Source organism: Nilaparvata lugens, chromosome 1, assembly GCF_014356525.2.
Source record: "Nilaparvata lugens isolate BPH chromosome 1, ASM1435652v1, whole genome shotgun sequence".
Taxonomy (NCBI): Eukaryota; Metazoa; Arthropoda; class Insecta; order Hemiptera; family Delphacidae; genus Nilaparvata; species Nilaparvata lugens.
Genome location: NC_052504.1, coordinates 34007489 through 34023460, shown reverse-complemented (window position 1 = coordinate 34023460; position 15972 = coordinate 34007489). Strand labels below are relative to the sequence as shown.

General features: G+C 33.9%; 1 protein-coding gene across 1 annotated transcript in view; it reads left to right on the top strand.

The window, feature by feature from the left end:
* Positions 1-15972, top strand: part of LOC111044522 (Ig-like and fibronectin type-III domain-containing protein 2) — a 325827-nt gene that overhangs the window by 202523 nt on the left and 107332 nt on the right. Inside the window, exon 6 of the mRNA XM_039423891.1 lies at positions 1891-1972. Coding sequence (XP_039279825.1) covers positions 1891-1972 — 82 coding nt within the window. The remainder of the gene's footprint in view (positions 1-1890; positions 1973-15972) is intronic.

The following is a 15972-nucleotide window of genomic DNA, read 5'->3' as shown; positions in this document are numbered from 1 at the left end:
CCTAATTAGATGTTGTTAGGTTTCCAGACACAACAGCCACTGCAAGGAGCTGCTTCTACCAGCTGGAACAAGAGTCTTGACCCGAAATGATAATAAGAAAAGACGTATCCAGGGCCTGCTATATTTAACTCGAGAGGTCTCTTCTCATCTATCCATTTCTACTTGAGTGCAAATTCTTTCCATCATTCCCAGAGTAGCGCTCCGACCTAAAAAAATTGTTTTCAAAAATCTCATCATTGTTGCCATATTCTTCTCCAAGTAGATGATATAATTGTATATAACATATATAACTTCATAACACCTAGTGATTCCATTACTCATTCGTATCATCATTCAAATGGATATATAAAAATATTGTTCATATTATTTATTGAAATATTGTATATCCTATAAATTGATGAAATACAATCATGTATTCTGTATCAAGGAATAACGCTACTATTGTTTGAATGGTGGAGATAATCTGTAGAGTTAAATGAAGAGTAATTAAATCTGTAGAGTAGCAAACACTTTACTGCATGAGAAATTTCTGCAAATTATCTTTTGAATAAAATTTCTCATAACCTCTACTGTGGTTCAATGAATCAGAATCAGTGTAATTTTTTCCTTTCATATATTTAATATTCGATATCAAATTATATTTTTGCTTGAAATGATTTAATTGAGGGCAATCAGTGGATAATCATTATTGAATGTTACCTTCAATAAATATCAGGATCTTGCACTACTTTTCCTCTACATGAATTATTAAGAATATTTCATTCATTCAATTCATCCATTAATATGAGCAACAAATTAATATTTATTTCAATGAAGCCTACATTGTGGGGATATAATGACGATCCCATAAGTATGTTTCACTAGTATTTTAATACAATGTTGCACATAAATACACAATCATTATCCAAACATGGATAAAATGATCGTTGTGAATAAATAAACAAACTTCAATTATATGTTATAGAGATCGAATCAATTGGATTGTTGCTCAATCAAATTCAGCTCGGTTGATTGAAGCTCAACCAATTTTGGCAAATAGCAGAACGCTTGTTTAGACTTCAATTATTTATTGAACTGTAAAATACTCCAATATATTCTGCTACTGCGTGCACTTTTAATGGGATACCAATCACGAACCCCATGTAGAGTGAGAATGACTACTAAAGGTATTTCAAAATCGATCCTACACCACTTATAGGTGGATATAATATAATGTTCTATTCTCTGTGTCATCCATCTGCCAATTTCCGAACTGATAGTTCCCAATTTCATTAATCATCTTGATTGGAATACATTTGAGGCATCTGATCTACACTTAAGAATTTGCAGGGATTGTCACCGGAAAAAGGAATTTAATCGAGTGATTAATGAATCCGAATTTAGTCTGGAGAGCAAATAATTAAAATAACAGCATTTCAGCAAACAACATTACAGGGCTTTAGCAAATGGCTTTCTATATCAGATTAGTCAACTTCGTCCATATTTATGCGTAAATTGAGAATGGATATTGTTTTGAGATCTAATCAGGGATGGAACTGGTGAATCGATCTCAGCATACATTGACAATTTCGCCGAAAAACCAATATGTATACCAAGGAATCCATCACTAAAATAATATACCATTCACAGTACACGATGCTTCTGAAAACTTGTAGGGAGATTTTACTTCGAACCATATTTTTGACTCTTTCGGATTTGATGATGAAACCCTTGAGTTTATGTATCATCATAATGGCAAATACGCCTTCGCAAAATAGTCTTTTAATATAGAATATTTATTAAATTATCATCATAGTTTCTCAAATGGTTATCAAATTATTATTTTATACCTGTACTCCATTAGTCGTTTCTCCTTGAAATCATCCAATAATTGATTTTTTATTGTTGCAGATGGAGATGTTTGTGAGGTGGAAGATAGCTGTCACTCTGATGGCAGCATTTCCAGCCATCATCAGCACAGCGGGCAGTGCTGGTCAGTTCAAACACATTAGCTTATTCAACTCAAGTACAGTACTAATATAGCTGTTTCTCATCGATATTCGAGCATCGATAATATTAGAACATATTTTAAGCTTTTCCTCCTATTTGATGGTAACACAATAAGGAGTGATTACTTTATGTACGGGTTAAGTCCGTCAAATTACTCAAGAATATGTCGTAGCTCACTCTCATAATTTTCAAATTCTCCGTATCAATTTGAATTTTATGTGAAACTTCCGTGTTACATGTCATGAAATCCAACTTTTGGTGGCTATTTCTGATTAGTGGAGAAGTAGAAAATCATTAAGTTATTCTTCAATTTTCATTCAACACTATCATCGGTAAGAATCAATATTTTATTTGAGTTGCTTGATTGGAATGATTATGTGTTCACGGATTAACTCATTCACTCACGGATTAACTGATTCACTCATTATGTGACAATTCTCACCATTCAAAATGACTTGACCTGTACATGAAGTAATCATGTTTTATTGTGTTATCATCAAATACGATTACGTGATTCGATTTTACTACCAAGTAATTGAAGACTGTTAATTTTTTATCTAGACATGAGAAACCGATGATGAATTTTTAACTAAACTACTAGCAATCCACATCGATAAGACGATAACCATGTCAAACTGGATCATTATTATCAAGTCCAGAGATTATTCTGACTGACAAGAGTCAACGATTCTACCAGATTCAAATTCATAACATAAGCTCGTGGGATTTCTAGGATTTTATATATTGGTATGTTATTTTCCATATACAAGTATTCCATAATTCATATATATATTAAAATGAGCAAGGTCATATCAACTTATTTTAAATATTACTGCAATAAATTTACAAAGAAACTAAGGGTTATCTCCAGTAGCAAATATATTACTGGTATAAACTGTAAGTGAGGATAGTATACCATATTAATATCACAAAGGACCTACTTGATGTGAACTGCGAAGGGTTGAATATTGAATGTTGGTTTAACTCCAGCGAATGTCTATGCTATACGAATGTATAGGGCGGGAGACTACTCCCAAAGGCTCTTCTCTACTGTCGATGAAATCACTTGCGTTGTCACTCGTCTACTTTCGAATTCAAACGCCCACCTTTTCTAACTTCCCGATTCTCTCTCTTTTTGGAATTCATGCATTGAAAACGAATACAAAGAGAATAAAATGGATGTAACCATAAGAACGGTTTCACTCGCGCCCGCAGTGAGCGCCGTAAAGTCTGTCTATAGGCAACCCGCATCACTTGCTCTCGGTCGGTAAGGTTCACCATTATCTGTCAGCGTTGTCTGAAGTAGAAGCATCAATGTTATTCCTCAAGAGTACTGACAGTTCAAAGTACTTCCTAATCTAGCTGCTGCTGCTATCCTGTCAAAGCAGGCAATAAATGAACGAAATTCATTGGCTTTGTAGTTCGATTTTCCACATTCATTCCTGGTGAGCAAATTTAATGCTATGAATAATAATTGTTGGCTGTCTTGAATTCCCATAAGTCATATTTATTATCAATCACGTATAGATAATGAATCTAATTCATCCTAATTCTTGAAAATATTATTATATTCTTGAAATATATTTATTCTAGTTGTTTTTCCCCAATTACGGATATTTCTTAAGTTTCTTGGAAACATTTTGGTATTCTGATATTCCGGATTGAATAATAATTATATGGAATAGATCGGAAAATGGATGATTGGCGAGTGACTCATTTAGCATGAGACTAATTAGTTCAATATTGCTACTAAATTATACTATCATCAGGGTTATGTTAAGTTTGCAGTTATGATTTGAGCATCTAGAATTTCAAAACAGTTTTAAATTCACTACAAGTGATTGTGAGCCATTGAGAGCTCACGGAAATGCAGAGAGCTCATCACTAATAAAGAAAAATGTATATTGGTGACGCTTTATCGATCTTGATTATAGAATATTACTAGCACTCTCTTCACATTTTTAATATAAACACAACTAGTTTTGATTGCTCATAGATATGAAAAATATAAAGATGGTACTAGAAATATTCCATAATAATTAAACATCTAAGTAGTCCTATTGAAATAGGCCTACTCTGATAATGATACATTTTTGATAATGATAGGTGGCCTGAAAATGTTATGATTAGTAATGATGATAATATTTTTGAAGGGATAAGTTTTTGAGCTGATCTTCCGATACACACGTATTCAGAAATAATTTCAATAAAGTTATATCAAATCAGAAATCATCATTGATGCTTCATACCGAAACTAGCATGCTTTGAGTATCATTCGTTGCTTGTCTTCATGTTGCTGAATGAAAATTATAGAATTTAATATGAAATTGTTTCTTTACAACATTAAAAATCAAAATAAATTATAAGATAATGATAATATTATGGAAAACGTCAATCAAGATGTGTTCTCAAAACGAAAAGCTTGGAATGTTTTTCGGGAAAATTAGAATAAAACTTGAAAGTGTTAGAGCTTCACCTAAGCGACATTTACAATTTCAATGAATGGGAAGGAAACGTTGCGATTTCAGAACACTATGAGTGAGTTATGGAAACTGTTAAAAGCCTGTGACGATAATAAGATGATAAGGTGCAGAAGGCCTCACAAAAGTCACCGAACCGGAAACGAGGACGGAGCTAAGTGGAGAACTACGACACAGAACTCTGGATTCGAGGAGTAATAACATTATGAAGGGTGGGTGATGATGGCAGGCATCTTGAGCCGTTTGACAGCAAATGCAAGCCAGGCGCTGAGTAGTCCACTCCACACTCCACACACCTCTCTCTCCTGCGTCTGCAGACTGTACTCAGTCGCTCGCACATCGTCTGCAGACTGTACTCAGTCGCTCGCACATCGTCTGCAGACTACTCAGTCGCTTGCACATCGTCTGCAGACTGTTCTCAGTCGCTCGCACTCTTCCTTGTGGTGGTCTCGCATCATTTACAACCCTCTGTCGCTCTCCACGTCAACACCAGAACTTGTCTGGATTTTTTATCAGATCCAGCACTCACGCTCGATGATAAGATTTTTTCATGAAGTAGAATAACATTTGGTATCCCCTGTTTCAGAAAGTAGAGCTTTAAATCATCTTGCTTTTCTAACACTGAACAAGAAGAGTCTTATTAATGTCACAATAAAAAGTGATAGCAATGATTCTTTGCAGCTCAGCTAAGCATTAGCTAATTTCTATCTACTATCCATCTTATCTGAGTTATGTATTACATTGAACATTAAAATTAGTATTTGTAAAATAACTGCTTTGAGTAACTCCATATAGAGGAAATATTAGTAGCATAATCAGGATCCTATGTGGAAATCCTATTGGATTGGTGATTCTCCTTGAATAGTTCAGAATAGAGCTTATTTGAAAATAATTTACGGAAACATTTCTCTACCGTCGTTCTTAGAATATACTACTTGCAGTACAAGTTGAAGCATTAAATTGCTAGTGAAGCTATGGCGGAAAATCAAGTACAAAGCCGCATACATAATTCATTCAGACGTAGTTCATGTGGATTTATGAAGTTGCATGTTGAAAAGTACTACTTGAATGGATGAATAAATTAAGGTGAAGTTTGCATGTCACCAGTAGGTTAATGAGCATTGTAAGTTTCAGAAATTGCATGCTTCAGTCTCTTTTATTTACGGATACAACTTTACAGTTGAAAATAGAATTATGTTTTTGAGGCATTTTCTCCATCTTTCTCCTTCCGAGAGGAAGGTGAATCAGTATTCAGATTATATTTCAGCTGTGATAACACTTATGTGAGGGGGTTATACGGTAAGAAAATATTCTTTCCAGTTAAGGAGAACAGTACTATGAAATACTAGATTTGTTCTGTATTGTAAATGGATGATTAGTGCTACTGATAGATTTTAAAGTGGATGATTAATACTCCAGAGTGGAACTTATAAGAACATAGCATAAGAATATTGAGAATGACAATCACCCAACTTTATAAGTTCATGAATGAAATGAATTGAATTTTCAACCTATCATTCGAACAACATTTATTCATTTTATTCTATTCAAAAAAAAGTTGAAAAATTCAGCTCGGTTTCCCTAGTTTTTCCCCTAGAAACTTTTCTTGAAACGATCGATCGAACATGCGATTATCAATGTTAACAATTTTAACAATCACCATCAGCGACGTACGCCTACTCCATTTTCAATGAGCCCTAAAACTTATAACAATCACTGACTTTTATGATCATAATCATTCCTATCTTTCTAAATTCGAACAGGATCTTCAATTTCTAGAAGTGGAACCAAATGACTACTGTATATCAATATTTCAAGTATTGTCATCTTGTGCCAGACCATCTACCCAACATTGGGTCAACATTTACCCAATATTCTATTATTTGTTTCCGAATAATAACTTGGCAAATTAGCGTGTTACTTCAAACCCAAAGAGTTCTAAAAGTTCATTTGACGTTGCTGCAATTTGAATCTCAATATTCGGAAACGATAGGTCAGAATTAGAATTCGCTGACATTATTCATATTATCACTGGTGAGTAATTTCTGGTGACACTGGTGATAATTGCTCAATTATCGGTAGTATTCTCCTCGAGGAATGAGACAATAATACTTGTTAACTTGGAGTAATAGTATGACAAAAATATAAAACTTTTCATACATGAGAACAAGTACCTTTAATTTTATTTGCATTTGAATTCAAACTTATTCATCCAGGCTGTCAGCTATCGACTTATTTTTCAATTTTTGAGATTGAAATTTGCATGTTGGCAGACATGAATGGATGAATAGTAGTGACCATTATTTACATCAAAACAAAGTTGATAAGTTTATGATTCAGTGGACTGTCTAAGTAAATATAAAACTACTGTATATCATTCTCATTCTAATTCTGTTGATTTTATCTGATTTTGATTTCCCTTAAAATGCACTCAACATAGCTTCAAATTTTGCTTTAAATTATTCATCTTTAATTTTGTTATGAGTGACTGAGGTGTTGCATTCAGTTAACTGTATCCATGAATATCTGGAAAAATTGATAAGCGGTTGGGTCTGTGGTTGTTCTGCTATATTATCGCTAAAATAAGATAAAAACATGTGTTTGCCATTCTTGTTGGATAGGTGACTGCTTGGGTCGACTTCGCTTAAACCATTCATGAGTGAATCGCTTTCCGATGGTTCGGAACCCATATAAATATGTGTCCTCTCATGTCGGTATATCAAGAGTGCATTATAAATCGATGTGTTATTTGTGAATAAAATACATGTAATTGAAATAGATATCAACCCATCCATCAAGACAAATAAATCATGTCCTTCCACATAGTGCAGACTCAGCAAACGAAGCCATAAAGGCTGTCCCGTGGGATTAGTCGCGATTCTTCCAGACGAGAAAATACCTAATTCTCTCTCCAACATCGATGATATTCCGAGATTGCGACGATTTGCAGGTGAGTGTGCTGTGATCTCTGAGGCATTAACGTGGGACGATTGGCGTGCCATTGGGACTTGAGCTGCAGACTGCAGGCAAGGCCGAGGGACGACTGATCTGTCTTCGGTGTAGGTAATTTGACAAGTGGTCTGGAGTCCGAGTTGTGTGTGGCAGTGGCCTGCAGCGCAATGTCCATGCCCCATGCCCCATGCCGCATGCCGCCTCACACTCCCAGTGGACCCATGTCAGATGCATCGGTCTCTCTGCTCCAGCTTTTAATATCTCACTTGATGCTCCCATTCTTATCAGCTTGTCTTTCTCCGCAGTGTGACATGCATGCACCACAAACTTCCCCATCCAATTACCCTGTTGAGTTGTTGTTTTTGATTGAGAGGTTCGTTGGAGAACTGATTAAGACGACGAACTGAATTGTTAGGATCGATTATTACTTTTCCAGTGTCTCATGTAGGCTATGATGAAAAGTTAACTTCGGGAAACAAAACTAGTTTCAAAATCCGTTTGACTGGACTTCTGCTAAACAAACTTAATATCACTCGTAGATGAAAATTAATATCACTCCTCCTTCGTGAATAATGTATTGAAACCATAATCGACATAATAATAATTTAATTAGACAATTCACCCAACTGAATTGATGAAATGAAGGAAGAAAAAGAAAGTTCCCATTCCTATGGAATCGAAGATTGATAAGTAGATCGGGAGTGAGTACACGTTTTCATTCTGTTGATGTATGTGCACTTTTATAGAAACAAATGATGATTTCTATTTATTGATTTATTCATTCATTGGATGAACAATCACAATATCGGAATGGAAAACACGCTTTTTTCTAGGTTATATTTCAATTAAACACTAGATTTAAAGTCTTCAAATCAACATTTCATCAAATCTGTCTAAATTTGATAAACAGAACGCTTTTCAATTCTTGTTGGATCCAGAAAAGATGCAGAAAATCAATATTGTTAGGCCCTTATGGCTAGCTCAGAATATGTATTTAATTCAAATCATGAGCTGTAAGTAAATGAAGTTGTTGTGTCATTCGGTGATTCAGTGTTACTTGTGAACAATGGTTTTAAATTGATTGAGTCTCTAGTGGTGATTGAACAATACCCCTTATTGTTTACAAACAATACCTTTATAAATGTCAATGAAATATATACGATTTCAATTTAATCAATGCAAAGTTTCTATTACTGGTTTCCGATTGATTCTATTCATAATAACTGAGCAAGAGCGAACTCTCAACTGAGTTATAGTAGTGCCGTTAATATAGTTGTGATCCCTTTTGCTTTGAGCCCTTTGAGACAACCCTAATGGAAAGGTTGGCTCTGCGTAGCAGCTCCGGTTTGAAGCACTGTTTAAAAGCGAGGAAGCAGTCCGCTTATTAGAAGTTTGTCGATTCATTAAGAGTGCTGACGGCGAAGCGAAAGGGCTAACAGCTTCGTGTACGTTCAGTGTGAATATCTATTGAGGATCAACTGGTATTCTACTCAAAGCGAATTGATGTTCTCAAGTGTTGAAGTTGGTTTCATGCACTCCACTCACTCTTCTGTCTAGTAATCCTTACTCGAATCGGAGACAGTAGTTGATGTACGGCACAAATAATTGACGAATTGAAGAATGAGTAATACTGAGGCAGAAACTTGAAAATGTTGGACATCTGCTGGATTTTCGAATTATTGATATGAGATGATCTACGCTCATCTAACAGTCCTGCAGCTTCCCAAACAATCTAACCGAGTCCCCCACTAAGAATATATTTTCATAATTCATTTCGTCATGGTGAAAAAAAATGTATGGGTTTCTTTATAAACGGCTCATAGTTTAATGGATAGATAAAGTAGATCTGCAGATAAGATTCTTCTCTATATTAGTTGAATCTGAGTATAATTAATTCAAAGGACAACTTTCGCCTCAAAGTGTTAGTTATCAATATATTGGTCGAATATACTACTCTTCGATAATATTGATGATGTTAGCTACAACTTATTTAGTCACATACTGATGAATACATTTACAATAGAATTTCCGATTAGAGGCTTCTGTTATGCAAAAATAAGTTATCTCTGAATTAGAATGAATAGATTAATGAATATAAAAAATGTAAGAAATCGTATCAGTAACTTATTAGTAGAACGTTTATTTGAAATTCATTTTATAGCCTAAAGATGGTGTGAACACTGAAACTAGTTGTTATAATTTATATTCTTAATCTATTATTTTATTATTTTCAAAAAGGGTACTATAATTATTCTATTTTATAAATAGATGAAAAATATATGATTTCTTGGAATTGAGTCATTGAGAATGAGAAATTATGTCTTGAAGCGTGATTAATAAAAGTAAGCTTTATCAGGTTTGTCCGTATTATTATTGCATGTTTTCATGTAGCTATTCATAAGCTGCTCTGAAACTCTCTGGAAGATTCGAATAGGAAATTATGTCAGTATAACTTTCGTCTAATAACTACTCTAGAGACTTCTACAGTTTTCAAGACTGATCGTAATTATCAGATAAAATTTACTTCAACGATCCAATTCATTCTCTCTTCCATGGTGGAAAATAATACTGGCAGGGTTTATTTTTGCCGCAAGGTTATTATCGCCTTGTTATTCTCTCATATTTCTCCAATTTCCATTTCTTCTTTTTTGGGGTCCATTGATTTTCCACCCATTGAGCTACTTCACGATGAAAATAACGTGAAACTCACCAACCTGTGTGTTGCTATCGAATAAATCTGATGAAAGCTTTTTCTCTGAAGGAAAAATGAGAATATTTCATAATTCCTGTTAGAAAAAATTCCCGTTCACTTCCATAAAGGTTTCACAGGAAAACTGTTACCATTTCGCTTTTTCAAATCTATCAATTTTCCAAGGAAAAGTCTTTTTAATATAACATCTGATGAAGAAGGGAGAGTTGCTTCGAGGCAAATGTCAATTCCTGTTTTTAGCTTTGAACCTTCGTAGTCTAGTAAACAGTATTTAGATTCTTCATAATGGAAAAATGATTGTTAGATGATTCCTTAAATTTGAATGTCTTTATTTCCTACTAGTCGCAGGAATTGACTTCCACAGAACGTTGACAAATTATACAGCGGTAGTGCATGAGAATTATTCTGTAACTTTCATTGTAATCAATTAACATAATCCAAGTAGTCTATTATGAACGTTTGATTATATGGGAAGAGATGTTGTGGTATTCCTCCATATTAGAAAGAATAAGACCCTGATGTTGTCAATATCACTGAAAAATAAATGTGTCTTGGTATTTTAATTATAAGAGTATAAAATAACATAGAATAATAAAATATTGATTCATATTAAATCAAGATTGGAATGATTCTCCCTATGTACTTATATGACACACATGGTACCATGTACATGCCTTTTATAGTTATCATATTTATTCAGCTATTGAATATTTTTATATTATAAGCTTTCCACTAATGAACTAAGATTATATTTGGCATATTGATTTGGATATTTCGTGGATTAGAATCAATATAAGGAGTACCAACTTCAATTTTATCCTTATAAGGGTATAACTCACACCTGAGTAGTTATTATGTCATTCAATTAAATTATGACCCAAATCCTCTAACATCACCAATTTTCAAAATGGAATAGATTATACAACGCTCCGGAGAGAGGTTTGGAGGAAGGTAGAAGATAGGTTCCAATTCCAATCTCACTTTAAATCAAATCAGACCGCATTCATTGGTTCAAATCTGAAAGATAACATTGGGTAGTGAAGTGCTCTTATTGTAAAGTTATTTATTAGCCTCCAGTAACTGGAGAAGTTTGAGCTGAGATAATCAAGTCTGCATCTGCTGGCAGTAAAGAGTTGTTAACATAGCTTTTATGACTTTGCAAGTACGTGGGCTTGGTGTATATTCTACTTATACTAGAGTAGTTCATTTATCTTGGTTTTTCAATGCTGAAACTGGACACTTATTTCAGTCTCAAATATCACAATCTCATCATAAGAACAAAATCATTAATAGAGTATCAAAGTAAAGTTATCCTTAATGAATGAAAATGAGGTAATCTTTACCGAGAGATAAGATGCATTATTCTTCTTCCAGTATTATTTTTTTCTACAAATTTCATAGAATTGTTTGGCTACTGACTTTCAATGCTATCCAATAACCCAATTCATTGTTTCCTTTTAAAAGTTAGTTTGGCTCTTCTTATTTCTAAGAAGTCAGCACTTCTCAAGTAAATGATTGGGTTATTAATATTGCAGAATAAATTCAATTAATCGTTTTAGGAATTGGAATGGAATCAGATTGCCACTTCTCTTGGCAAATAACTTGAGTTACAGTTTAATTAATCAAATTTACAATTTGTTTGAAGGATCCCAATTCTCTATCTTCTTTTGCTAGGGGGATAATGAAAAACAGCTAAGGATATGAGATTCAGATTTTGAGTAATAGCCACAGCTTACAAAGTACTATTACTATTATCTCATTAATCAAAACTTGAAAGCACGTATCTGATGCATGAAAGCCAGAAAGCTAAATCATACTTGTCAAATACTTTGCGGTAAGTGTGACACTGCTTATTCTCCAAGACCCAAGAACAAAGGGGACTTAGCATGCTTTGCCAGGCGACTGCAAACTTTGCTGAGTACTTTTGACAGTTATAATCCAACTGTTAAAAGATATATCCTAACAATTCTCAAGCGTTTAGGTTTAGCATCATCCTTTCGAAGGCGTGTTTGCAGTGGTATTAGGTTTCTGTGAAATACAACCAAATTTTCATTTTTTTCTCATTTGTAGTTCTATTATCTCCAATAACTCCAGTTCGTTACCCCCCCCCCCACTGATTTCGATGGAAACTATGTACTGTATTTTTCAATTAATAAAAACTACAACTTTTTTGTATAAGTTCAGTGCCAATTTTATGAGATAAAATTCATCAAATCAGATAAAATATCTCGTGATATTAAATGTACTACAATGATATTTTTCTGAGGTTGACAGAGCAACAATTTGCTTCGTTGTAGTGATGATAAACTGTCATCGCTTAGATGAGATGTAAATATTCATAATGCTACTCCCGTTGTAAAGGTGCGTACAGATATACGCGCCGCGAACATGAGCAATTCACTTTTAATCAGCTGATGCCAAGCTTTTAATATCTGTATCTTACCGTTCCTGTAAAAATACAGATGTAGTCACCTGATTAAAAGTGAATTGCTCATGTTCGCGGCCCGTATAAGTGTGACCTTTTGAAGAGCCAACTTCATTTAATTTGATTTATTAGTGCAAAAATTGCTTCCCGGTCAAAATCTACATTGAGCATCACCATGAGCAAAAAAACTTTGAAACCAACTAAAATTGCTTGAAAATACTCAATGTAAGATCAAGTTCTGCAATGATTGCAAGCATTGATTTGTTCACGTGTAGCTAAATAGTATTTGTGTTTAGAAACCACTCTCTCACTTTGTTCCGTTGAATTTGGATTGTTTCAAAGAAATATAAATCAATTTTCACTTTTGAATTATGTGATTTATATTCGGTGAATGAGCATTAGTACGGTATGACGCTAGACACGAGGAGACTCACAAAATCAATAGATTAATGTGTTATTTGATAAAAGCTTCATGTATGATTTGTTGCGACTAATTTTAAATTCTTCATTTATTAAGAGCTTGGTGATTATCGGCTCCAGCTACTACCTATAATATTGATCATCTCATTAATAAAATCTGACTCACTAACACACCTGCATCAATGTAGAAATCAATCTGATATAAAAGCATCAAGCTAATATATTCAACCTTCTCATCGATCAATCTTAATGAAGCATGGTTCTCATTGATTGAATCTCTGCTTTAGTTATTATGCCCAGTTACAATAATGAGAATGAATATACATTTCAACCTACATGCTGGGACTCGTGACCTCTTTTCATTCTTATTAATTTAATTATCGAATATCACATAAACATTCCACTCTACTCTTCAAACATAAATTATTTAATTCTTGAATATATTCAGATGAATATTAAATGAGATAGTGGGGTTGATGATCCAATACAGAAAAATACAATTTTAGAATAGAATAGTTTTTAATTATAATAATGAGGAATAATAAAAGAATTGTTGTGTTATGAGAATGCAATATTCTCATGAGAATTTTAATCTGAATGCTTGTATAGATGTCTATTTTTCTCCATTCTTAAGAAAATCAATTAATACGAATGTACACCTAAAAACATTTCCAACATAATTTTGCAGTTTATGCAATCAGATCATTGAACTTTTGAATACTCAAAAACATATTCCCATTATAAATATTTATAAAATTATTGAAATTCACAATTCCATTCAATACTAACAATAAATTCGTCCTTGTGTTTTTATACATATTTCATATTTGCTACTCTGCAATACTACATTTTCTGTTTCCATGACTACATTCATCATTGAAGTCGTAATGAAGAAACGCTTCCACTCGAGTGGCAAGAGAATAATAAGAAGGTATTCCTGGCGTGGACAGCTAGCCAGTTGAGTCGGTGCGAAAAAATAATAATTGCCTGCCTCATATTGTTTGCTGAGGGAAGGAGCGGGAATCTATCTGCTTCAGATTAATGAAGCTCCTTGAAGCGACAAGGCTGAGTGGTTGGAAACGACAGCAGCATGAGGGGTCAGAGAGAGAGAGTGAGGAGGAATTGTGTGTGGGGTGAGATAAAGTGGACTTGTCGCTGAACGCTGAACGCAGTTTGACTGAGGACCGGAGAATGGAAGGAACCAACAACTACTATTATTGCTGACCTGCTCCATCGCCGATCTGGTCAAACACAAAGCCGGTGCCGTCATAAATCACCGTCCGTTGCCAGTAGGTTTCTTCACAAGGTGACAGCTGACTCCGCTCTTGCTCTCATCAACAATCGTCTTCTTTTAGAATACTGTATGAATAGGGATGAAAATCATGGCTTTCCACAATACAAGCCTGTGTATTCAAATGGGAGAATGCACAACTGATTCGGGAAATGGCTTTCTATTTGCCCGGAAACCTTGTACTCCACAATATATAAGAGAGTAATTTTCATAACAAGATTAACAAGCTCATATGTTTGTAGTATGGCTAACATTGAATTTGAATATATTTTTCTTAGCAGAACGTTCATCAAACCCAAGGAAGTGGATCATCAGTCCCCAAAAAGTCCTAGATGAGGACCGAAATACAGTATCACCAAATAGGACTAAAATTTGGACTCAATTAGGCCCATGTGGAACTTACGATGCTCTAAACAATCATATCACAATCACAAGCACTAGCTACTCGTAGTACTCAGTGCGTCCAATAACATACATCTGCTGGTCTAACTTGTCTTTGCTGTCTAGGAAATTATTTGTAGCATGAAGCAGTCTCTGTAGTTTGAATCACTTTTCTAGAGTCGTCTTTATATATTCTGGCTCAAAATTTTGCTAAATTTATCAGAAATTTTTCAATTAGTAGAGATTTGAGTGATTTTTTTCCATTATTTTTCAAAAATCAAACTTTCAAATGTCTAGTTTAGGCTTGGAGTGAAAATTGGAAGTGAAAACAACCTCATTTTTTTCGAAACGAATTCATGAAAATTCGAAAGAAAGACAGTTTTGAGCTATGCCTGTTGTCTTCTCCCATTACTGTATAAATAATTTGTGATTGTCAATAAATGAAATGGAATTAATTACCTATTTCTGTCGATCATGAATTCTTATTTGAGGAAAAATCTGTGTACACTTTACACAAAGTGATCAATCAGATTATAAGAGCTTTTGAGATAATCATGAACATTTCAAGTAATGTTCCAAAAGTATTCATGAACATTTCAATCAAAAAGTATCAAAATGCGGAAATCTTGAAGAATACTACTTATAGCTCAAGAGTAAAACGTGAAGCCCATGTTTACGATTAATAGGTCACTTTAATGTCTTAAATTATTTATAGTGCTTGGTGGTGAATTTCGATTCACCAGATGGTCATTGTTCCCACGCACCACTTGTGAATTTACTGGGGGCAAAGTTTGTTGGATTCGGTCTGAAGTTTGTTTGGAATACTGTACCTTACACCGTCATAGTACTCGGCACAATTTTTTATTGAAGTATTTTACTTGTTTCAATAATGGTACAATATATTATTTTTACTGAAGTATATCACTCGCTTCAATTATATTACAATATATACCAGCATTCGATGATGGAAAAGTTGAAAACTCCTCATATAGTAATTCCTCAACATCTTACATTTTTCCTCAACGAGATATTCGTTTATAACTTGACACATACATACATATATACAAACGAAGTTGATACTTAACAACATTAACCAGGATAAATTAATCAAATCAAAATCCATTTTGACATCATCCAATAATATACACTACTTTAAATCATATATAACTTTATTATTCTACTGACTTCCATGGTATAGGTATAATTGCCTGTTCCTGTCTTTAAAATAGCCTTGGAAATTGAAATTTATCAAAAATATAATTGAAATTTAACTTTATAATCGTGTCTTGTTTTGATACCACCTTTTCCTTCTTTATCAAAAATA